This window comes from Sceloporus undulatus, chromosome 1, assembly GCF_019175285.1.
Source record: "Sceloporus undulatus isolate JIND9_A2432 ecotype Alabama chromosome 1, SceUnd_v1.1, whole genome shotgun sequence".
Classification (NCBI taxonomy): domain Eukaryota; kingdom Metazoa; phylum Chordata; class Lepidosauria; order Squamata; family Phrynosomatidae; genus Sceloporus; species Sceloporus undulatus.
The window spans coordinates 213,764,669-213,790,016 of record NC_056522.1 but is presented as its reverse complement, the minus strand read 5'-3'; the positions used below and the strand labels follow the sequence as shown (position 1 = coordinate 213,790,016).

Genomic DNA, 25,348 nt, shown 5'->3' with positions numbered 1-25,348 from the left:
AAAAAAATGAATTGCAGAAATTAAGATCCAGATTACCATTACCCTGTTTTACCTGTTCTTATTTTAATACTTTAGAACAGACAGGATTGAGGAATACTGTTGCTCTTAGATTAGCAAAAATAAAAACAAAAACAAATGGGAAAAAACTCGTTCTCTGTCGCAACACAACCATTCATTTCTTTAGTCCCACAACATTTTGAAGTTAAAGCTCTTTATATTAGCACATGCCACCATTGTAATTGTGAGGCAAATGAACAAAAAGAAATACAAATAAAAATTAAAATAAAGGGGGGAAAAAACAAAGCACCACTTCAGGCACTTGACAGCAAATAAATTTCAAGAACAGCAGAATGGAATCAACACACAGGGTCAATGTCTAAAATTCAACCCACTTGGCTCCTTGCTCCATGGTGAGAGTGTGTTGTGCAGCCTGAATGGAACGGAGCATCAACACATGCTTTCTGTCATCTGTAGCTTTTCAGATCAACAGCTCTTGTCTGATACACTATTCCTTCAAGCCTACACCTGGCTCTCTAGATGCAAGGTGATCATGTTTTTCCCCCCAGTGCCCTTTCACAATTTTAACACTACTGAAAAGGGGTTCCATGCCCTATGTAACAGGTTTGTGTGTGTGTATGTGTGTGTGTACGCACCAACATTCATTACATTTTTTTTAAAAAAAAAAGACTTGTCACTGACTGCAACCAAACATTTTGTTCCATTCAACATATGTATCAAGCTCCTTTTGAGATATGCTAGGCTGTATCTTGCAGAAAGAATTTTCAAAGTCTTGATATGTAACGGGCCTCAACTGGCTGGGCATAATGGCTGAAAGGTCTGTGGCTGGCATGGCATGGAGAGGGCCAACTACTGCTTCCTGACACAAATGAGCAACATCTAGTCCAGAAAAACCTTCCGTACGCTGGACAAGCAGTGAAACCTCCTTGTCATTGAGACAGTAATTGTGCTGTGAGAGCAGTTGTACTATTATCTGGTGCCTTGCTGTGCTGTCAGGAAGTGGGATTAAAAGTCGTTTCATGAAGTACCTTCGAAGAGATTCATCTATTTCTTCCGGTTTACTGGTGGCACAAATTACTACTATTTGGTCCTCAGCAGAAGTTAGCACAGTGTCCAGCTGCATAAGGAACTCGGTTCTCATCCGACATACTGGACTATGTTCTTCGTTCACTTGGGATGAAAGTAGCACATCAATGTCACTAACAAAAATCACTGAGGGCTGGCGACACCTTGCCACAAGGAAGGAAGCATGAACTATTTTTTCTCCTTCCCCTAACCATTTTGTGACAAGACCAGAGCCAGTGATTTTGAAAAAAGTGGCTCCCAGCTGGCTAGCTATACATCTGCCCATTAATGTTTTGCCTGTTCCTCGAGGTCCAAACAAAAGGATGCTCCGAGGTAGAGCAGTCAGCCCATTGAATGCATCTGACCTCAATACTGGCCATAAAACCTCCTCTTTAATGACAGCCTTTACCAAATCTAGGCCAGCAATGTCATTCCAGTCCACAGGAGGTCCCTGGTTGATAATCTCATTGGTTACAAGGTCAATGAGGTGTGCGTCAGTATTCTTCAGTTGTTCATCCACAGAGTGGTTAGATGAGGTAGCTGCACGAAGTCCCGGGCCTTGCATTGGGTGAGGAAGGAGCTGCCTGTGCTCATCACTATGTTCATTCATTACGGGGGAGCTGTATTTCCCAAATGGTTCATTTGCTCTTGACCCAAGTGAATTTTTAGTAGTACTGTAGGAAGGAGGTGTCAGAGCCCTACTGGACTGGCTGAATTTCCTTTGCTGTTCAGATGCCATTATCTGTTTTGTTGGCTTAAATGCTAAGGATGATGGTTCAGCACTTCTGTCAAAACCATTTCCTCTGTTTGCATTTGAAATGCTGTTGTCAGGCATCCTGTACATGGGACTTTGTGTAGATCTCTGTTGGCCATAGCTGTAATTTCCATAAGTGGAGTCCATTTCTCCTTGACCTGCCATATAGAAAGCTTTCCTTTTGAGTGAACTTGCTGAACTGTTTGTCAGGGCAGAAGGTGGAATGGGTGTTAAACCGTGACTCTGGTAGGTGTAACCAGGTACTGTGGTAGGGGGGAGAGGAGTTGGAGCAGGGATTCCTGAAGGCAGATATGCTGAAGGAGGAGGTGCGCCACCAGGGCTGTACCCAGGCCCAACAGCACTTTGAGGAGGATAACTTGCAGAGGGATAGCTATAACTGGAAAGGTTAGATGTCCCATTGTAGCCTGGTACTAGGGCTGGTGGGGGAGGTGGAGGCGGGGGTGGTTGTAAAAGCCCAGAGCTATGCAAAGGGGATGGATGAGGTGAAGGAAGTGCAGGTGCTGGCTGGCCACTGTAACTTGTATGCAAGTAAGATCCATTGTATCCAGTGGCATATTCCTGAGATGGGAGCCCTGAATGCAAACTAGGTACAGTGTGACTTCCACATGTACTACTAGAATAGCTAGGTTCTGTCAGGTTACTGGCCACCCCAGGTGAACTCCCTATACTGGCAGAAACATCCGCTGGAGGAAGGGCAGTACTTACTCCAGCTTTGCTGGCAGTAATAACATCTGGGACACAGTTCATAGGATAAACACTATCAGAGTTCAAAGAAGGCTGCCAAGGTTCACTCTCACTCTTGCGACCATTCACCAGCCCTGATGGAGGCTCTGAATAGTTACTCAGAATAGGCCGTTCAGCTGGCCCTTCCAAGATACCAGAATATTTTTCTGCATATTTTTTAAGCAGATTTGAAGCAGTTAGAGCAGAGATGTCATCATTAGCCCAAGCATACTGATAGGTGCGCTGCAGGTGTCCGCGGTAAGCTTCTACCTTGTGGGCAGGCGATCGGGTTGTGGAGGTGATATCAAAGTGCTGCTCTGGCCACTGGGCATGCTCTGGCGTCCACTGCATCTTCAAGCCTGAGGATTTGGGGTGGGGTGTAGGGAGGCAGAAGAGATGCAAAATTAACAATTATATGGGACAATTTGTTTTTATAGGCATTCTGACTAGATCCATTAGATTTCCTCCTTTATAGATAAATGATTTCTGTGTTTAAAACAACAGATTATTTAAAGTCATAAACATTAAAAATATCAACATTTTCTTAAATACATACTCAAACCAATCTGACAAATTTTGCTAAATTAGAAGGAGAGAAGTAGAAGGAATAACTTAACCCAGCTGGATTTAAAAAAAAAACAAGAGAAGACCAAGATGGATTTTTTAAAAAACGATGACCATGTACATTTTGTTTCCTGAGCATGGATTCATTGTTAGCTAACTCATTTTTAGATATCCTGAACATTCTGTCTTACCTCATCACAGTTTCAGTTTTAAATTTTAACAGAATTTTTTTCCCCTCTAAAAACCTACAAGACACAGCTGACAGATCACATCTAGGATACCTTTCTTATTTGGTACTGAATACCTAGTTAGCACAGTATAATGCACCCTGCGCAGAACAATATGACACAGACATAGCAGGTCATTCCATAATCCAACTCTCATCTAAAGTGGTCCACGACAGTTTCAAATCTGCTTCGTGGAGTGCAGCAAAGCAATCTCCCAGGCAGCGCTCCGTTGCTTTCATCACACAAAGCCTACAACTCGGTATGAATTACAACTGGCTGCTCTCTGCCTCACAGTTCTGTTGTTGAGGCTCAGGAAGGATGGGGGTGGCGGTGGGGGTGGGGGGAGAAGCATCACTTGTCTATCGGTCTTTTCTCTATTCTCCCTGTTCCAACTCCCCCTCCCTAGCAGAAGAGGAGGGAGAACACTAGAAAAAAGAGAATTAAACACAGTTCAGTCACTAAAAGTTGGGGCAGGAAGACCCATGGTGTGCAGACCAAATAACCCAATGTGTCTCCTGCTTTATCACATCTAATTGTGCTGAAGGATATGTGTGTGTGTGTGTGTGTGTGTGTGTGCATGCACATGCATGTGGCGTTTAGTTCCATTTTGGTAATCCACCACACAAGGCAGGCAGAGTTTACCAGCATTAAACACAGACATAAACACACAAACCTGTTTCCAGTCTTACTTATGCATGGCAGGTGGCATTAAGGCAGTCTTTGGTAATCTTGTACTCATTTTACAAAAAGTGATGTTTATTTTTTCACAACCTGCCTTGTGCCCTCTGGTACTGATTCTCAGATAGGAAGGTTTAGTCTAAATGAAACATCTGTGGCACAGGGGTTCTCTTCTGAATTCCTGCAGTCTGTTTTTGACAGCATGTACCCCTTCTTGTCTTCCTTTTCTTTCCAAACCCCTTCAGCTCTCTTTTGCCTGACTCCAGTATTCTTGACAGGACCAGCTTAGCTCTGCTGATCTAAACCTAACACAGCATACAGTTTGGTAACAGAATGGCATGTTTATTCCCTTCTGATTCCCTCTTCCTTGTTTGCACATCCGCTGCACCAGACACAGGAAGTTAATTAGCAGCATGATGCTGTGCTAATTGTGTTAATTTACAAGGTTTTAGTCAAAGAGAATCATGCCAGGGCTGGCACTGCTGTCAGGCTTCCAGCTTAATGATTAAGAAATACTGAAAACAAGGTGGGAAGAATTGCAGTAATTACACAATAAATTAATAGAGCGACAGGATGAATTTGTAAATATATTTTATTGCTATTCTGTTCATTTGAATTGAGATTGTTTAGGATGGGATTTGTTGATATGATGCACATAGGTATGCTTTTGCTAATCCTTGCGGTTACTTATCTTAGGAATTTTAGAAAAGCTCTTGAGGTTCACCTGTTAGCATCAATAATACTCTTACTTTGCATGAGAATGTGCAGGCAGGATCCGAATATTATGCAAAATTTTGACAAAGATCTGGCTAACTGCTATACCTTTGACCTGCACTGCATAACTCAGACATCCTTTCCAAAAATGTAAGTTGCTTCTGACAGGCTTTTTTTTCATATCGAGGAAAGAAAAACAAGTGCAGTTATAAAAAGATTTGCTTTTACTAAAAAAAATAAAAAATATATAGCAGCCTCTTAGATGTTTCTTGGACACTAACCTAGAAAAAAGCAAAAGCAAGTCAGAAGCAATCTAGCAAGAAAATTTTAAATCAAGGAAGAGGGAAATAAATATACCAATCTTGTTGAACAAATATATATTATCTCTCTTTTTTGTTAATAAAAAAAGTTTGAATATTGACTCTGGGAGATTACAAAACAGATTACAGAAACGTTCCATACATAACAGCTCTACAACATTAACGGACTAATGTTTCCCTTTCTTTGTATGAATAAGCATTATTTTAAAAAATAAAAATAAAAAAGGAGAGATTTGGAATTTATGCAGCTGGAACCAGGCATTGACATTATGGGAATGATATTTAATCATGGTTATAATTTACTTTAAAAGCTTAAATGAAAGGACACTAATGAACATGCTTTAACTGTGGCTCTAGTCCTGCATACATTTGTGTACTTGCCCCATTCCAGTGAAGATGATCTGAATGCAGATTTTTTTTCTTGGTAAATTGACCTAACAATGGCAGCAGGATTTTATAGAGTTCTTTAGGTTTATATCAATAGCTAGTACATTTCTATACTGCTTACGGTGTTCAAATCATTCCACATTCATTAACTTATTAGAAACCTTATGGCTGCTCTATATACTGTAATAGGTCCACATTATTGTCTCCATATTGTAGCTGGGAGACCTGAAGCTAGTTTGTACCACTGTAAGTGTTGTTATTGTTGTTGTGTGCCTTCAAGTTGTTTATAACTTATATCATGGGGTTTTCTTGGCAAGATTTGTTCAGAGGAGGTTTGTCATTCCCTTCCCCTGAGGCTGAGAGCATGTGACTTGTCCAAGGTCACCTAGTGAGTTTCATGGCAAAGCTAGGAATCAAACACTGGAATCCAGAGTGGTAGGCCAACACTCAAACCACTACACCACACTGTCTCTCATATAATGGTAGCTAATTATGAAGGTAAATGATGGTTGTAAAATTCTTAACTGTACCTATTATTTTTTGCAAGTAACTTTCCAAGTTCTAGGAGAAAGCCTGCAGTGGCAATTATTTTGCCTTGGGTTGATGAAATTCATTTCAACAGGACCTCTGAACATTAAAATAACAACAACAACAACAACAACATAGACAATTCAGTCACCATAGTCATCAATGTTAAAAATTCTACTGAGTTCAATGGAACTATACTGAAGCTGAGAGACTGTGACTGGCATGAAATTACCCATACCCAGCAGCTTTATCATGTAAATAAATATATAATAAATAAGGGGAAGTTAGGATAGAAATGAATGATGAAACGTAGGGTCATGAAAATACCAATTCAAAGATCAAATTATAATTAATGCAGAAATTTTAATAAAGCAAACACAACCCCCTTCCGTTATATGCTAAATCATTAGTACAAAATATCCATTTTTCTTTCAAAACTGACCTTAAAAGCAATTAGGAATTTCCAGCAAAGCCATCATCCCCGTGATAAAAATGATCATATGCATCAAAACTATTTGGCATAATTACTAGTTAGCCCATTGGTTTCAGATTGCTGTCCTGGCTCTGGATCTGCTCACTGCACAATAATTGAAAGTTTATTTATTGATGCATATTAAGTACCAGTGCATTTAACAAAAGTGGTAAAAGGCAGCATTTCAGATAGGGCCGTCAGAGAATATATCCTCATATGTAAGCAGCTGCTGTACTGCACTGCAATAATTAGTACTGTTTGGAACTTAATAGTTAAATGCAAAACTATTTTCCATTTTAATACAGTGAGCTAGGGATGGCAGATCAAAGATTCAAAAATAAAGAACATTGCAAGCTACACTATCTGTTTTATGAGGCTCTCTGGAGCTGTAATGCTCTGACACATTTTAGCAAGCTGCAATATTCCTTTAAAATAACAGACATCTGGCAACCCTGTTATGAACTCAAGTATCATGAACTGAAATTGAGACCAATGCCACTAAAATCTTTGCCAGTCCTACTGACATTTTATCTAGCATAGACTATGTAGATCTGTTTTATTAGTACAATAGTTCTGTTTAGATTAGAAAAAGAAAACTTAACACATCATCTTAAGAAGAAAAGAAATTGATCAGATGAAGAGCAAAGATGTGCAAGTGTCCAATACTGATGTATAGGTACTAAACAGCTTTTTAGCTAGGATGTGCAAAAGGTTCTAGTGAATATTCCTATACAGAAACATCAGTACATTTTCTTTTCTGGTTGTTGCATAATTTGGGGCAATACAAGTATTTTGCAACTGACAAAGGTGCTTCAAGATCTCTCTACATTTCTGACTAACGTTTGTGTTGTTGTTTTTAATATTCCATTATTTTCCTCTTATTAAACTGGAACAAAAGGAGGGAAGGCTATTTCAAAAACACTCAATGGATTTTGCATGCATAACTTCTATGTACAAAATAGGCATGGCACTTCATAAATTCTCAGTTGCAAAATTAACTAAAAGTAAGGGGGAGGGGGGGGAATGACAGTTAAGAACTGTTAAGCCTTAGTGAGATTTGTTTCAGAATCACAGCACATATGTGGCATAATCCTGCAAACATAATCATCTGGCAACCCTGTCACTTTTTAGCTCCCCAAATGCATTGAAAATGTAGGGAGAAAAGCCACTTGGAGTCTGGTTTCTTTAATAAAAACAAACTTTACTGGTTTTGTTTTAAAGATTCATTTTTTAAAAGCCAATGTAGTACTAGATGTAGTACTATAAAAGACCATGTCATTTCTTAGTGTTTCTCTTCTTCTTACATGACTGAAGTGATTGATTAGAACTGGTGTTAACTGTTGACATGACTTCAAAGATAATACGATTACCCAGTTTGGTAGCAAAAGGGAAAAAAAATGAAACAGTCATGTTTCACTGTAGAAGGAGGGCCAAGGAAACAGAGGACAGAGAAAAATCAGATTGGAGAGAGGTGGAGCAATCTTGAACTTCATTCCAAGCTGAGGAAGTTCAAATTTGCTTTAAATTGTACTGAATATCGTTGCTGTTTTTCCCCCAGTATGGTAGTCATGGAATATATCTCCAGTATCAATCAAGACAAGAGGAAAATACCTGTCTCCTTTCTGTGTTAAATCTATGTCCCTGTCATTGTATAGTCCTTTCATATTATCAATGGCTTCAACTCACCAAATAGGGCTGGTCTACTGAATTAAAGGGCAAAGGGAAAGATCTGTAAATGAGACATGCATCCTATTAATTTTTTAAAAATAAACGGGTGGCAACTTAATATGCATTCATACCTCACCAAAACCCTTGCTTCCACACCTTGAATGGAAATGCTCATTTCCAGGACTCTGTTTAATTTGGAATTGGAAACAGGTACTCCATATGTACTATATTGTGCACCAAAATCCACAGATGTAAGTTAGGAATGTGAACACAAAAATATTGCCTTTTCTTTTCAATTTTCATGTATACTTTTTAAAAAGTAATTTCTTTCATATATTTTTCATTTGCATTTTTAAATTGGGATTTAGTGCACTGTAAAAATTTGTTTTGGGGAAGAGCACAATCCTCAACAAGGGCATTATGGCCCGAAGTGTCCTTTGGGCAGGTTTCCAATGTTTCCAATAGCTGGGGGAATAAATATTTTGTAACATTTGGAATTAATTCACATTTATTAATTAAATAAAATTAAATGTGAAATAGGCTGTTGTATATTTATAAGGTTATCGTTTTTGGCTAAATAAATGTACGTTTGTAACTTCATTGCAATAAGAAAATGTGCAGACTGCAAAATGAAGAAACCATATCTGATTCAAAGCTTTCAGAAACATATTGCTCAGCCTGAGATCTGTATTTATTGAAATAGCACAGTGGACTGATTGTACTGGTAGCACATTTTGTTCTGCTATATGATTGTACTCTCTTAGTTCTTCAAGTATTAGGAAATATCCAAAAGACTGAATGCTTAGAATATGGACTATAATAATTACTCTGAAGTGATTGAGTACAGACACCTGATTCTATATCAAAGGTGAATCATCCATCAACTCAGATGAGGTCCCAGTGCTCAAAGATGTCAAGTGCTTTCAAGTGTTTGGCTTCATTGAGTTGAAGATGCTCAGTACCTTTAAGAATCAGGTCCTTAATAGAGACAATTCTGATTTGTTATTCTGTGCTTTCACAAAGCTGGGACAAAGTCTTACATGTGACATTTCTGCATGTACTGATATACTTGAGAGACAACCGGAAAAAGACACATTCCTTCTATATGCAAGCACTAAATGATTGCAAATAAGTATGCAAACTTTTAACCTAGCACTGTAGGTAAGGGAATGAACAAATCAACTGGGATTGCTCAGGCTGAAATTGCAGGACAGCAATTAACTCCCTGGATGACCTTGGGCTAACTTGAAAAAGAGCTAATAATACTAGCCTACCTTGCAGGCTTGTTGAAAGTGAATTTTAGCTATTTACTATGGTAATCCTTAAGTAGAGCATGGCATACGCAAAGTCTATATACAAAGTTGGTGGAGGCATGCATGGGTGGGACATCCAACAGTAATTTTAATACAGATTTTCTTTTACCTGAAATGCTTAGGTCCAGAAGTATTTAGATTCTGGATTATTTACTGATTTATTTTGGAATAGCTGTATTTGTATAAAAATACATAATGAGATATCTTGAAGATGGGAGCTAAGTCTGAACACAACATACATTTATGTTCCATGCACCCTCAGAACATCTGGGCAGCAGCTACTGAGGGTCCCAGGGGCAAGATTAGCCTCCACATCGAGAAGGACGTTTACCATCTCAGCCCCGACCCTCTGGAATACGCTGCCCATAGAGCTCCGCTCGGCCATCTCCCTGGCCCAGTTCAGGAAGGAATTAAAGACCTTCCTGTTCCAGTTAGCATTTCCGGACACAAGTTCCAGTTAGTCTCCCCCCCTCTGACAGCAGTGGCAAGCTGGCCAGAATGGGTTTTTAATGTGGGTTTTAATTGTACTTTTATAGTATTTGTATTAGTAATTGTTTGATATGCTTTGTTTGATTGTAAGAAGGGCGGTATAAAAATAAAACTTTTATTTTTTATTTATTTTTTATTATATAGCTTTATATTTTAAAATATATTTTAAAATATTTTAAAATAATTTTGTGCATTAAACCAAGTTTTTGTGCATAAACCACCAGAAAACAAAGGTGCAACTATCTCAAGTACCCATGAAAAACATTTTGTTTTGGAGTATTTGGGATTTTGAAATTCTAGGTGAGGGGCACTCAACCTGTAATAAAATAATAGTCTGTACACTAAATTATGATTACATCACACTATTGAAACAGAAGTCTTTTTTAGACCTCAATCTATATATTTTTTAGCCAAAGACAACCTATTACACAAAACATTTCTAATATCACGAACATCTTTTTGTCTATTTATTTATTTATTTAAACTCTTCTATACTGCCCTAAATCATGGAACCCCAGGGCAGTTTACCATGTAAACAATTTTAAACTCTTCCAGATTAAAACCATACATAATTTAAACGTGATTAAAACATATAGAACATAGCCACAGCTAAAACTACTCTAAAAACTACAACAATCTGACATTGTAAATATGTGTACTTTGAAGTGGCTTAAATACCCTAAAGGCATCAGATCCTGTCTGGTCTTAGAATCTAAGCTAACTTGGCCCTAGTACATACTTGGATGGGAGACTGCCAATGGATACCAGGTGATGAAGACACCTTCCTTTCAGAGGAAGGAAGAGAAAAACATCCTGAGTATTTTTTTGCCTTAGAAAACCCAATGAAATTCATGGGGTCACCATAAATCACTAGAAGACAGAGAACTAAATTAGCCCTTGAAGGTTGGTGACACAAAAAACCATTATCGGTACTAGTTAGACCTCCAGTAGAAGGGCATTTCACAAGTGGAGTTTTACAGCCAAGAACGTCCTCTCGCTAAATACTAAATATTTAGTATGTACATTATTAAATACTAAATATCTCATTTTACAAATACTAAATATGGTAACCCAAAAGTTACTACATTAATAGTAAAACATATATAGCGAAAGTATACATTAAAATAATATTGTGAGCCAAATGGGAGCTTTTTGCTAGTTACAGAACAATTTCAAACCTAAATTAGACTAAATTACAACCCAATTATTTAATTTAAATACTGGCAAATGAGGATTCATTTTAAATCACATTTTAAAACTTCAGGATTGCCAATTACAATACAATTGCAGCAAATTACTTGCACCTAGCCCCCAGCCCTTTTCTCTACATTTACATGGTGTTACCTGTAAAAATCAGAAATGTATTTCTGCCTTAAATCTATTTAGCTAGTATTGTTAATGCCTCACATACCAAAGAAGTCTCTATCCATCATACAGGCAGAATGACGTATGAATACAATAATGAATGAAACAAGAGAGCTAATAAAAAGTATGAACCAAATGCATAATTTTATATTATTATAGGCCAAATCTACTTATCAGTATAGCTATATATTAAATATTGAACCAAACGTAAAGTTTTTCTGTTGAAGATGACCACAGAAAGGGCAACTCAAAAATTTCAACTGTTCTCCATGGTGATATCTCGGGTATTAAATAAGCAGTTCTCACCCAAATGATTTCTGCTCTGAATTATGCAGTGGTTAATTACCAATGTTTCCTGCATGTAACATTTTGTATGCACCTATATTTTTAGCAAGAAGTTTCATTTTCTTGGAAATGAGACAATTTTCATTGTCTCCTGGTCCTTCATATCCCTTCCCATCTGCTTATCTACTATCAATCTTATATTACTGACCTGTGAGACAAAGAGGAGGGCACAGAGCCTCCATAGTTAAGCACTTTTCTTCCACTGGTTTCATTTGGAGCAGTAGGTGTAATTTCCCACTGAAATCAGTGAGAATTAGAAGTACTTAACTTAGACGGATCATGTTCAAAAGACAAAAAATAAGGTGAGCTGAAATACCTAGAATGCTAAAACAATGAGTATGAAGGACCTGGAGGATAAGGAGAGGCCAAAGGCAATCAAAATCATTAACTATAACCATGGCATAACCTGGAGAACTATATTTTGTGGAAAAAGTGATACTTTTGATATTTGTTAAATAAATACCGCATAGAAGAAATTGTATGTACAGTATATCAATAATTCTCAGTTTATTATTACCTATTATTATCTAGTTGGACTAAGAAGAGAAATCCACAAATGAATGGGTTATCTCCCACTTGTTTGTGGATTGCTCCTCCTAACATCCAATAATGACTTTTCATCACATGTATCAACATTTTATTTTTTTCATCAGTTCTGAACATCTTTTAGTTTCTTCTGGTACAGAATGGTGTACTTCAGGTGTTTGCAGACCAGCACTTTCACTTAGTGTATTTTTTACATGAATAAGACAATAAATACAGGGCTATATATATAATACTATACACTGAACTGTATAATTCAAATACTAAAGTTTAAAAATGAATTATTTATTGCAGTAACATCAAAAATCCACTAAACAATGGTACCTTTATTGCGACAACCAAAATACACAATATATATATTTGGCTGACTCAATAAAGGTATCACTGTATGGTGGATTTCCGATGTTACTGGATTTGCTATATGTCCAACACAGCTACCCCTGGATGTTATTTATTTCAGTTAGAAGACACTGATCTACTGCAAGTACAGTAGCAAGTATATAGCTACAAAGACTAATCAATCTATCAAGGATGGAGCATTCCTAATCAGAATTGCTTTGCAACCCTCTGAGCATAATATGGAAAATGCTTGTTTACACAACTGAATAACCACATCTTATCTCTCTCCCCACTCCCAGACAAGATATGTGGTGTCCACATATCGATGGTAGAGTACATGTTTTACATGCAGGAATGAAGAATCTCTGGAATATTCAGTTTAAATGATCAGGTCCATTATAAGCCTGGGTAAAAAAGTAAGTGCAAGAAAAACAGCAACAACAAAACAGAAGGCATGGAGAGGAGGGATAAACCAAAATGATAGGGGTGTGTGTGAGAAAAACCTTTCACTTAAGTGTTCAAGCACACAGCACTTTGGGAGAAAAATAAAATTATAAAGGACTTAATTGCAGCTCACCAGATAAAACTATACAAGATTGCATATTATATAATAATATACAATAACATACCAGTTGAGGATATAATCAATAGGGGAAGAGAACTTATTGAAGAGAGCTCCCATCCCCACTAAGACATCAAACACATTTTTACATACAGGCACATGTGTGTGTGTGTGGGGGGGTGTTATTACCTTTCAGGCCTAAAAGCCTGTTGTTTTAAAAATATCCCTATTTTTAATGTGTTTGTAAAAATGGTTATTTTAAACTATGTACTGCTGTTGCCAAAAGCTCACTTTTTCAGTCTGGCCACTCCCCAACTGAAGTGTTTCCAAGACGCTACAGATGGTGTCATTGTGAAACAATGTCTGTAGGACCTTGGGTTGCAGGGCATATTGAGAACAGGCAGTTGGAGAGGCCCGTTGGAGTCCTGCCACAATGGCCTAGCTCAATGTGCTCTGCAACCGAGAGTGCTACAGATGCCATAAGAGAGTGCTACAGATGCCATTTTCCAGTGGCCAATATGCAGCACCTTGGAAGCCTTTCTGTTGAGACTCTGGCAGGTTGGAAAATTTTGATTTTGAGATCACACTTGGTCATTAATAAATATAAATGCAAATCCCCTGAAGTTACAAGATGAAATGTCTAGCTTATGATCTTGTAACTACTGGACAGGATACTAAACTGAATTAATAGAGAATTTATTAAAAAGTCAATTCCAAACCGGAATTGTCAATATTTACTGATAAATTATATAAATGAGGATGATGTATGTTGACTTAATAAAGACATATAGATGATTTTCAAGACTTATTGGTGGAAGTCAAAACGCATGGACAGTTCAACTTTTTTAACTTAATAAAAATAGCTTCCTTCAAGTGGCACAAAAAGAACTCATATTGGTCCATTAGAGAGAGAGAAAAAAATCTAGAAACCAGAGTCTGGTGATATCTTTATTACCCAGATCATGAATTTGGAACATTCAATGATTTCCTGACATTTAACATAACATATGCACATTCTGTGCATGTATATAAATTAAACATATGACAGACAGAAATGAGGGGGAAGTGTGACTTTGAAAGTGTGACTCACTACAGAGTATGTGGGCTCTTAATCCATCATCAGGTCTAGTCATTATCTAGCCAGCATTAACACCCAGTTTAGCAATGTACAGGACAGTTACAGCATGCTGTTCATTCGCAGTGTTTTTTCACTGCCTCCCCTAACTATATACAAGTTTGCAGAATTCTAGAAAAGACTATGTGCAATCATGAATATGAAAGAAAGCAAAACACTGCTCCTATTGTATATATGGTCTCAGTTGTGCAATGTCCACCTTAAGCAAGAACATTTGTCTGCAAACAGATGGAGGACATCAAGTTGAAATCCAGATACAAAATAGGTTCATTTAGGATTAAATCTGGTAAACTCAATTTCACTTATGTTCAGATAAGTGTACAAAGATATGGGCATCAGTGGACAAAATAAATAAATGTCAAAAAATTTAAAATGTGCAGCCAAAATAAAATACATATGTAAGGCTTGACTCCCATTTCTTTTTTGGATAGATGTATTGTTCTGGGAATGAACCATATACATATAAAATGTACTGAACCATGTATCTTTAGCTGAAACACAGAACATAATGACTCTGCAGTTTAATAGTTAATTAAGGACATGGGTGAAAAAATCGAATACATTTTCCTCCAAAACTGTACTAAATGTTCAGATTTCACATTCAGGTGTAACCGTAGTTCGTCTGCAGGGTATGATGACTCATAAAGTACACAGGCTGTACATGTTTGTTAACACAATTGTTTTCACAAGGCTGTCATTAGGGGACATTTGAACGTGGAAATAAATAGGGTTCAATACAGATATGAATGACAGCCTATGTGGTTGCTAGCGTTAATACTCTGACAGAGGAAAGATGCATGCATGAGTGTCCCCCTATAAACGCAAAGAATTGCTGCAATAGTGGATTGCTATTATCCAGCCTCCCCATGGCTAATCCAGCAAACTGCTCAGCAGGAACCTATTCTGCTCCCATAGCCACTATGTCTCCTTATGGTAGGGAAACTCAAAGCACCTCATGTCCTTATCGTTTGTTTAAAGGGGAAAAAGGACAGTTTGCTTGCTCACATATCTCTAGAGAGGGATGGTTGTTTATATATGATAAGACTGTAATCATTAATACTTGTGTGTGTGTGTGTCTGTGTGCCTTGATGTCACCTGACAACTTATGGCAAACCCATAAACTTCATGGGGTTTTCATAGGCAAGGAATCCTTGGAGGTGGTTTTGCCTGTTCCTTCCTTGCTTTAAGGTTAATCAGTAATGTATTCACCCATTCAGTTGTGTTGCTTCAAGAAATGGCCTCTTCAAAATAACACAATAAAATCAATGCCAATTGCTTTCTTTTAATCATCATCATTAGTTTTTCACTCAAATGAAAATGTGTGTTTTGTAGATTTGGTGGGTTAATTCTAGAGGCCTCTCTGCACTGGCCTGTTCTTTTTAAGCATATAAAAGTGCAGATCAGTTTTGGAAAGTCTGAAATACATGGTGGTCAGTTTTGAACCATACAGATCACCATGCAAATTCAGAGATCAATATGCCACCCTAATCTAAAATGTTACATTCCTTTGAATACCTCTTTGCTAATAAGCTAAAGAAAGATAAACACTAATCATTTATATGGGAGTAATCTAATACACTTGGGGAGATCCTTAAACTGACTGCAAAATGCAGGATACCTGCAAAAAACTGGTTAGGTTATTTATGCTTTTTTATTTTGGTAATCCACACATTAATTTTTAATGCAATTGTACAAAGCTGTTGTATTTCAGGCTTGGAGAAAAATATTCTCTAGCCATGACTGGGTGACATGCTGCATTAATTCAGTGTCCTTCACTCCCAGGACCTGCGTATAATTTAGTTCAGCCTGAAGAAAATAACTTTGATCTGAACGCTGTGGGGGGAAAGAAACCTACATATGAAATGAGTTTTGCTGGGTTTAGTGTTGTTTCTTATATACAAGACGACATATGAAGATAAACTGCTTTAGCATGCTACTGATGTGGCCCAGGATTAAGAGCAGACCACTCTTAGCTGGAAGAGCAGTCTTACTCTCTCCCTCTCTCTTATCACCCGGACACTGTCTTTTTTGTCATTACTGCACACAGGTTGTACATAGCACACCCCTTAAGAGTTCAGCAAGGAAAAGAAGCTATTTCTGATATAGACTGACTTCACCATTAATGGAAATGTCATACTCCTTTTTCTATGGAACTGTACAAAAATTAAACAGAATTTCCTAGACGGTACAAAAGGTTTGTCAGTGTAAAATAAAGCTAGCGCAGAGAAAATCTTTCCTTCAAATGGCAGCGATGCATGAGCTCATCTGATAATTTAGCACAAAATTCATTTTTTATTAGGAGAATAAAAAAAAAAACAAGAATAAAAAATTGATTTCTTGGATTTGGCTATTTGTCGAGCCAGACTTCTTTTCTTCCTGCAAAGTATCCTCTCTCTACTGCAGAGAAACAAGATTAGTGGCCAAAGGATGACTAAACAAATTGACACACTGAAACACCAGGGTAAGATTAACATTCCCTCTGCTTACACCTCTCAATTATGTAGTCCATCAACATGCTTCCTTGCTTGTTCATCCAATTAAAGAGCTAGAAACAAAATATTTCAAAATCAGGGACAGCTCATTATCTGAATGCTTATCCATCAGGGCAAATATACCTGCATTTTCTTTACACTTCCAGGAATCTTCTTGCTTTGAGGAAGATTTTTTTGAAATCTATATTATGGCTTCATAATAAGCCATAGCTTATTGGGATAGCAATGAGCAGAATCGAGACTTGGGCCTGTGCTCCCTCCTCTTCTCTGGAAGAATGAATTTAGAAATGCTGCCTCCATTTTTCATTAACATCAATCTTAACAAACTTCAAACATGGGTTACATAATAGTAAACTGCCACTAACTAAAGCAGCAGAACTTTTTGCATCTTATCACAGCTATGCAGAAAGGGGCGGGGGCAGATTACTGTCATGATAAACCATGCCTTACCATAACATCTGAACACAGCCACCATGCTGATGCACTAAAACATTGTAAAAAGCAATTTTGTTTCAAAACATTTCATTAGTCATTTGTTTCTTCTATCATTCCATTCTTATACAAAAAAAAAAAAGCCCTTAGATGCCCTTACAAATTCACTTCTATACAGGGGCACCATTTCACAGGAATAAAGGTCATTTTAACAAAAGGAAAATTGGAGCTTTGTTTAGAGACTGACTGACTGAAAGCACATATGTAGAAGAGAACGAGAAGAGAACAAAGGCAGTGGGCTCATAAAAACCCAACTCCAGTGTGAGAAGTACCTGTACAATTTTTTTTGCCAAAATACTATATTCCTTTCCTTTCTTCCTCCAATTTCTGCTTCTCCAAAGCGACACATTTACAAACCAAAACAAATATCAACCAATTAATAATCATATGAAAATATAGCATGCAGACAGTTTTAAAGAAAAGTAACTATTATTCTTTTGCTGATAACAAATAATAGTTATTGGTAAAGCAGTTAAAATAAAGTTCCTTAAGAATACAGTATTGTCCAAAGAAACTATTGAAAGTAGCTTAATATATATATATATATGTATGTATGTATGTATGTATGTATGTATATATATATAACAAAGTGAGCAAACATATTGAGCACTACATGATCAAAACAGGTAACATGCAGACGTCCTTATCAAGATATACTTAAGACACCAGAAATCATACAATAAAACCACTCATCTAACTAATCCCTTGTTGCCTGAGCTTGTGTTTTAAAAAAGATCTGAAAATTAATTTTCAATATAATGAACATACTGAAGGCTGCTTTGCTACTGTTAATACTTTCGTAATACTATGGCCATTATTATCCTTTTACTATGGGTAAACAATATTTAAACAGAATTAGCCAACCCAAATTGCTTTAAGCATATGTCAAAAAGAATATTATCATATTGTGTTATATGGTCTTTGTAGCCTCCAGTTGTAGCATATAATGCAATCTGTTGTGTTTGGTATTTCATGCACTTGCTATTTATACTGTGGAACAAATGCAACAACATTAGACTCTCATTATTGTTTGCCATTGTTCTATAATCTTATCAGGTCTTTCTCCAGAGCCCCAGAGTTTCCATATTTTCTCTTCAGCTCCTCCTCCTGCCCCAATTTATAGTAAACATCACTATTTTTTTCTACAGACCTTGGATAGCATAAAAACAACTACTACCCTTCACTTCCCAAAAATTCATTAAAATCTTGCCAGAGCAACTAAACAGCAACAATGACAGCTAATCACTTAAAGACTTCTACAGTAGCCACATTTCTCTCAACCCACCCCCATTCCCCAGCCTTCGCATCCTATTTTCAGTAATCATGTTCATGGCATGATTTAATAGAGAGGCAATCATTAAATACAGTTAACACATCTTACACCCAAGTTAAGCTTAGAAGTAAATGAATATTCACTTAAACTTCCTAATATAATCAGCTTGGGTATCTTTAAACAATTTGCAAGAACTGCTGCTTTTAAAAGTTGAATGCATACAATGGCATTGATAATCAGAAAACCTCAATAGCTGGATAAAAGGCTTATAGACAAAACAATTGAGATGTAGAGTATGCTAATTAGAGGAATGCATAAATTTCTAGAAGTCATATTTAAGAGTAAAGAACTCTTCTTTCATTTAGAGTTCTACTTTATAACAAAAGCTGCAGAGGAATGTGTGAAAGAACTTTACATAGTACACAAACATACATATGTGGGTGCGTGCACAGCTCTATATGTCTTTACAGCTTTAAAGCATTCAGGATTCTGTCCTTCTTGTTTCCAATGTCAGTTGGGCAGCTTCTTAGACAATTTTCTATTCATTACTGAACTGTGGAAAAGAAACACAGAGGTAGCATTTTCCTTTTAAACCATGTAATGTCTTATAGACAGATTCCAAAGCCTCAAGGAAAAAAGGAGCTGTAGGTTTTTTTTTCTTCCTTTTTGCCCGCTAGACAAGCTGTCGTAATTGAAATGAAGTCTAATCAGACTCATTACTGTTTTCAGCAATTTGCACCACCAAAGATGCTTATTAGGTAACAGTGTTTAATAAACCGCTCTTTAGAAAACTACCAGTAATGAGCTCTTAACAGCCAATCTTTAGCGGGAATGTAATGTGAAAAGTGTTCCTAGCACTGAATAGATTTTCACATTTAGTAGTGTCATAATTAAGCTCGAGGAATTGGTGGTTGCAACATTAGATTTACTGTAATATAATCTGCCACCTTTTTGCTTTACACAGTGTATCTGAGAATGCAACCTTTATGTTTAAGCAAAAATTAGTTAATATTTCCAAAGCAATTTTTAGAAATATGTCAAGCTTTCCTAGACTCCCTGATATGTAATATCCACTCAAAGATTACTGGTAGACTGCAAAGAATGGGAGGAAACGTTATAAAGCAGATTTCATGTATCCGGCATACTCTGGTATATCTTTATTATATTTACACTTAACCAGCTCTGCTTAGTTTTGTTCTTTTTTACATGTTGAAAATAAAAGCCAGTAATGTGAATAATTAATAAATAGATATGTCATTGGTTGAACAAAACTTTAAAGATACTTAAAATTTTAATTAACTGTACTTTTCCTAAGCAATACTTCAAGTGCCATCAACCCCTAGTAGTTATTAAGCACCTAATAGCCATACTTGTAATACTTCAAAAGTAACATGCCTGCATATATTATTCATAAAAATATAGCTATTGGTGAGACAGAGGGGGCTTTAATCACCAGAAACATGAAGACTCAACACTAAGTACACAGACAAAACCTCGTCTTTTAAAAGAGAAAGTGCAAGAAAATGCATCTGACTAATTAAAAAAAAAGTGAGAGCAGATTTCAAGGAAAAGCCTGTGCTTTCATTCTCTCATTAGACTGATTTGTTCCTGGCACAATAGGTGCTCCTAGATTATAAACTAGAAGCTCCGAGTGGAATGATGATGAAATCTTTCAAATTCTCATCTTGGAAAGGAGGACTTCATTTTAGAGTACATAAACAATTTTGTTTGCTTAACATTATACTGATTAAATTGTATATACCTGAATAAAAGCGTTGCAGCTGTATTTGGTTGTAAAATGAGCACAATTTAAAAACAGTGAAACCACTTTTAAAAAATACAGGAGACTTTAAATCTCCAAGTAAATGATATAAAGGAGAATGCAGTTATCAGGGAATTCTCTTCGGAACATTTTGTTCCTGGAATTATCTATTTCCACAATTCTAACTGGAGCCAATAACAATTTGTATCTGTTTTAAGCTTTCAAAATCAAGAAAGCTGTTGCTACTAAGAATGCTAAATTAATACCAGCTCGATCTGATTTTGTGGTATGAACTTTTTGTATCTAAAATGCAGCAAAAAGGAGAAAACTTACTCCTAAATCAAACTATCCACCAGTTTCTTGACTGAAGGTATACACAACCCCCCCCCTTTGTCAAATAGTTACACAATCCCCAATATCACATTATTCATTGATTAAAACACTGCTGACAAACAATTACAGTTAACAGAGGCTTCACTGTTGGTTTAAAGTGTTTTCCTTACACTTTAAAAAAGAACTTCTAAAATGCAGTGTAGCTTTTATGTTACAGACTTGCTATAGCAAAATACATGATGGTGAATATCAATAATTAATTAATAACACTTCCACTTTATTCACAATTTATTTGGTCTATAAGAGGAATTGAATATACTGCCTTGAATCCAAACTAGGCTACAATGTAAAATTTCCAGAAATTTTCAAGTGGGTGGGGAAGGAATCCTTTTCCCCCCACCTACCCCTCTGAAAAACTGAAAAGAATTAAATATTAGCACTTTTTACAGATTGAAAGTCACTTTGTTACTTTAGAAACAACAACAACAACAACAACAACAACAACAACAACTTTATTATAGCCATTTGGCCAGCACAACTTTAGAAACGTAAATTTGTTATGTATAACTTGGCTTGCCATAAAATTATCATGGCTGATATACTGAAAGTACAAACTGAATTTACTTTTTAATTTTTCTCTTACAAATGAATCTACAAAGGTTCAACCTGTGAGGAACACTTGAACTCCTCTATAGAGTCATGCAGACATGAAAAAGAACCAAGGCCCTATACAGACAGGCCAAAATAAAGCTGCTTCAGGTCACTTTGGAGGTATGGTGTTTCAATTATGCATGCGTCCCAAGAGTCCAGAAGCTGCACCAAACTGCACTCCAGTCCTTAGGACTGGATCGTGGCTTTGGTGCGGCTTCTGGACTCTTAGGAGGCATGTATAATTTAAACAGCATACCTCCAAAGTGACTCGAAGCATCTTTATTTTGGCCTGTCTGTATCAGGCCTAAGAAAAGGAAATCCCAGGACTATGAATCAGAATGATCTGATTCTGTGTTATCAGACCTTCTTGGACTATTTCATGCCAGGGAACGGCCTCCCCCTCCCCTAATATTCCAGAGACTTGCACTATATTTGTGCCTACTGACAATTCCTTTTCCCCTAGAAACTCCCATTTGACTGACAGCTGATAGCTTGTCCACTGAGACCAGTTTACAAACCACAGAATCCTCCATGAAAGTCTATTGGCTATAGTGATTTTAGAAATTATGTGGAAGCACTAAATATAGGAATTTCTTGTCTTAAATATTTTTCTTCTCATTTTTTTTAAAAAAAAACATAATTCATTTTTTCCTGTAATGCTTTGAAAAATGGGGAAAAACATTTTTCCTGATTTTGTATATTCATTCCCTCGGCCTTTGTTGTGGTTGTGTCCTATAAATCACTTCTGACTTATGACTACCTTAAGGCATGAAGTTTTGTGGGGTTAAGAATGCGTGACTCACCCAAGGACAGCCAGTGTGTTTCCATGGCTGAGTGGGGAAGTGAACGCTGGTCCCTATAGTCCTACTCCAATGCTCAAACCATTACACCACACTGGTGCTTTCCCAGACCTTCATACCTTTAAATTAGGCTTCACAAATGAAAGAGGTTTCCTCCTATTCAGGAGACAACCAACATAATGCAAATTATATCAATAGAAGGGTGGAGCAGTTTTCAATGGCTCTCTCCTCCCCCCTCACATCATTCCAGAAGGTTCTCCAGCTTTCCAGAGAAGATCTTTTGGGTGATTCAAAGGAAAACTCCTAGCTAAAGCTAGAAGGGAGAGACAATGACTACAATGGGCACTTGGTATCTTCTGGGGTTTGGTTCTAGCACCCCTTGTAATTGCCAAAATCTGTTCATGTTTAAGTCCTATTAACTGTGTAGTAAATAGCATAGAAAATGGGCTCCTTTATATAAAATGACAAAATCAAGATCTGCTAATTAGAATTCATTTTTAAAAATATTTTCAACCATGGATGCTAAAATCCATGGATAAAAAAATATGTGGATGTGGTGGGCTCAGTATATTATAAACTCTCACTTCATAAAAATTGTCACTGCTCAACATTCAAACTCTAAAAGTTTTGCTCCTGCAATTAGGATTTTCAGATTCAGTGTGAAATTTGCTTCTGTGTGATACATATGAAGATGCTATACAACACTGTTTTGAATGGAACTGTAATGGCACAAATGTGTAGTTTCTTAAAGATGCCAAAGCCCAAACATGTAAATAGGGGTTAGTGCAGAAAACTAACTGACCCCTAAACAATCTAGAGATGCTAAAATGTATCACGTAAAACAATGAGGATGAAACCTGGAATATTACTGATTTATTCGTCCACTGACCAATTCATGGAGATTTATCAGGAACAACCTTCCTAAAGTTTCCCTGAGTACAGTATTACCAAAACAATTGAATTGAATCAAACAGATACTAGAGTATGGAACAGTTTCTCAAACTGGGAACAGGTTAACACAGGAGCGGGCAAAGTGTGACTCCTGGCCCCTACTTTTTTAGCTCCTGAAGCCCCCTACCAAAGTCTCTAGAAATAATCCCCCTGCCATTTTTGGTATGATTTTCAAGTGAACAATGCCTGAAAATAGCACTCAAAGCCCACCAAAATGCATGCAAACATGCAGTTCTCCAACCCTCAAATCCTCTTAAGAAACCTCAAACTGTTCTTAAATATTTTCTTTTTCCTCAAATTCTTTTTCAAAATAGTGACAGGAAGTGATGCAACATCAGATCCAGCAGACATTTTGATGAAGAAACTAGAGAAAAACAATGCTGGGGGTATAGGGAAAGTGAAAAATTGCCCACTAGCCCATGCATAGTTGTCCACCTCTGGATTTCCTGAATAAGTCAACTTATGGCAAGAACAGGTGGCCCAAATATGCCTCCTTTAGGGTGTCATCGGTGTCATTTAGATACCGCATACTGTGATGACATCTTGAAGCCGCCTGGAAGCTGGGTGGCCACCCATATGTGGGTGGCTTCAAGACACTCTGGCAGTATGGGGTGTAGATGCCGCATGCCACCCAAGTAACTTGAACCCTACATCCACCAGCTGTTTGATGGCCACAGCTGGCAAACCCAGCTTTTTGATGGCCAAAAAAGGAGAGGCTCTTTTACCCCTAAGTGGAGAAAAACTCTAAATGTATCTTTATCCATGCTAATTACAAACTCTTGATCATATAAGCATGTTTTTTTTATTTTATTTCTGAAAGATATATATACTGGAATTAGGTGTAAATGGACTTCCATGTATAATAATAATAATAATAATAATAATAATAGATTTATTTATAGCCTGCCCAATCACAAGGAATCTGGGCGGGTAACAGCAATAAAAATACGTAAAAATAAAATTACACTCTTCTGCTTGAGCTAGGCCTGATGGAGATGGGCCAGCCTTTTCACTCCCTCCCAGGCCAGAGGATGACAGTTGCCATGGAGGAAGGGCTCTTCTTCATGAGGCTAATCAAGATTTTATATCAGAGAAAACAGGTATGGCTTGAATCTGATTCTACTCAGAAAACAGTATGATTTCGGCCCCCAGTTCACGCAAGGGAAAACTCATTGATGAAAGCTCACCTTTGTTCCTGATATTGTTCCAGGAAATATTAAGAAGAGGGGCAGGATATGTGAGATGACTTATGAGTCTGAAGAGAGGAGTATCAACAAGGGAAGATAAATCTATACAATATTGAGAATTGTTTCACTGACTCCAGTATGAAAGAGTATGAACACATTTGTGGTATGAAAATGTGGTATAGAGAAGTATTTCTATTCCATAGAAATTGTTATTTTTGAGATGAAAATTGAAACTGGGTAATATTTGGCCCACTAATACCAAGTGGGACTAGTGCGAATGCATGGACTCTGAAGGATGCCTATGCTATTTATCATGTAATCATGGTTAGCCAAAACCTGACTTAAAGTTGAGATTCTGCCTACTCTAGTGGCTTCCACAGGGAGACTTGCCTCACTAAGGCTCCAAATATAACTTTTAAGAATTAAAATCACTATGATTTAGAACAAGATATTCTCTCTTTATCAGTTTTTAATGTCATCCAACACTGATTTCAAACTGCTACAAGTACAAAGTAAACATCCAATAAATTGTTCTCCACTTAGGTCACAGATTTCCTTGCGCATATTTCCTACTTTTATGATGTCCATGTCAACTTCTCCAATATCTTAGGTTGCCTTGCCAGAATGTATACAGACTCACTAGTAAGTGTACTGATTTATATGAAGCATGAAGTCATGTTGCACATAGATCCCTAGAGTTACAACATCAATACAGGGGAAAGAAAAGCAAATCAATTAAGTGCTACATCTGGCCTCCATATGAAGCTATCTGTATTTGCAAAAATCTGTATAAATTCAGCAATGGCAGAGTAGCCACATATCAAGGTAAGATTTTTCAGTCTGTTAATTATGTTTGAGAGTTTGCATGTTTTTCCTCCCATTTCACTTTAATTTCTTCTCTTTTTATTTCCATGCGAACTATTGTTGATCTTATGCATTGACTGAGTTCAGTCTTAACTGCACTTAGATTCAAAACAGAAAATGAAAACCATTTGTAATCTTATTTTCTAACTTGGATTTAAAGCAGGGATGGACAAATTATAGCCAGCAAGCCATGTGAAATCCATCAGGCCCCTCTACATCCCAAAGCCTACTCTACCACTGCCCATTTTTTTCCTCCCCAACAAGAAAGGGGCCAAACTCCCCCAACAAAAAAAAAAAAAAAAAAAAAAAAAAA

At 37.0% G+C, this 25,348-nt stretch overlaps 1 protein-coding gene across 2 annotated transcripts in view; it reads right to left on the bottom strand.

Moving 5' to 3' along the window:
- Positions 1–679: 679 nt before the first annotated feature.
- Positions 680–25,348, bottom strand: part of FIGN (fidgetin, microtubule severing factor) — a 167,437-nt gene continuing 142,768 nt past the window's right edge. For both annotated transcript variants that reach the window (XM_042446127.1, XM_042446129.1), the window contains one exon: positions 680–2,940. In XM_042446127.1, coding sequence (XP_042302061.1) covers positions 692–2,940 — 2,249 coding nt within the window. In that variant the 3' untranslated portion in view covers positions 680–691. The remainder of the gene's footprint in view (positions 2,941–25,348) is intronic.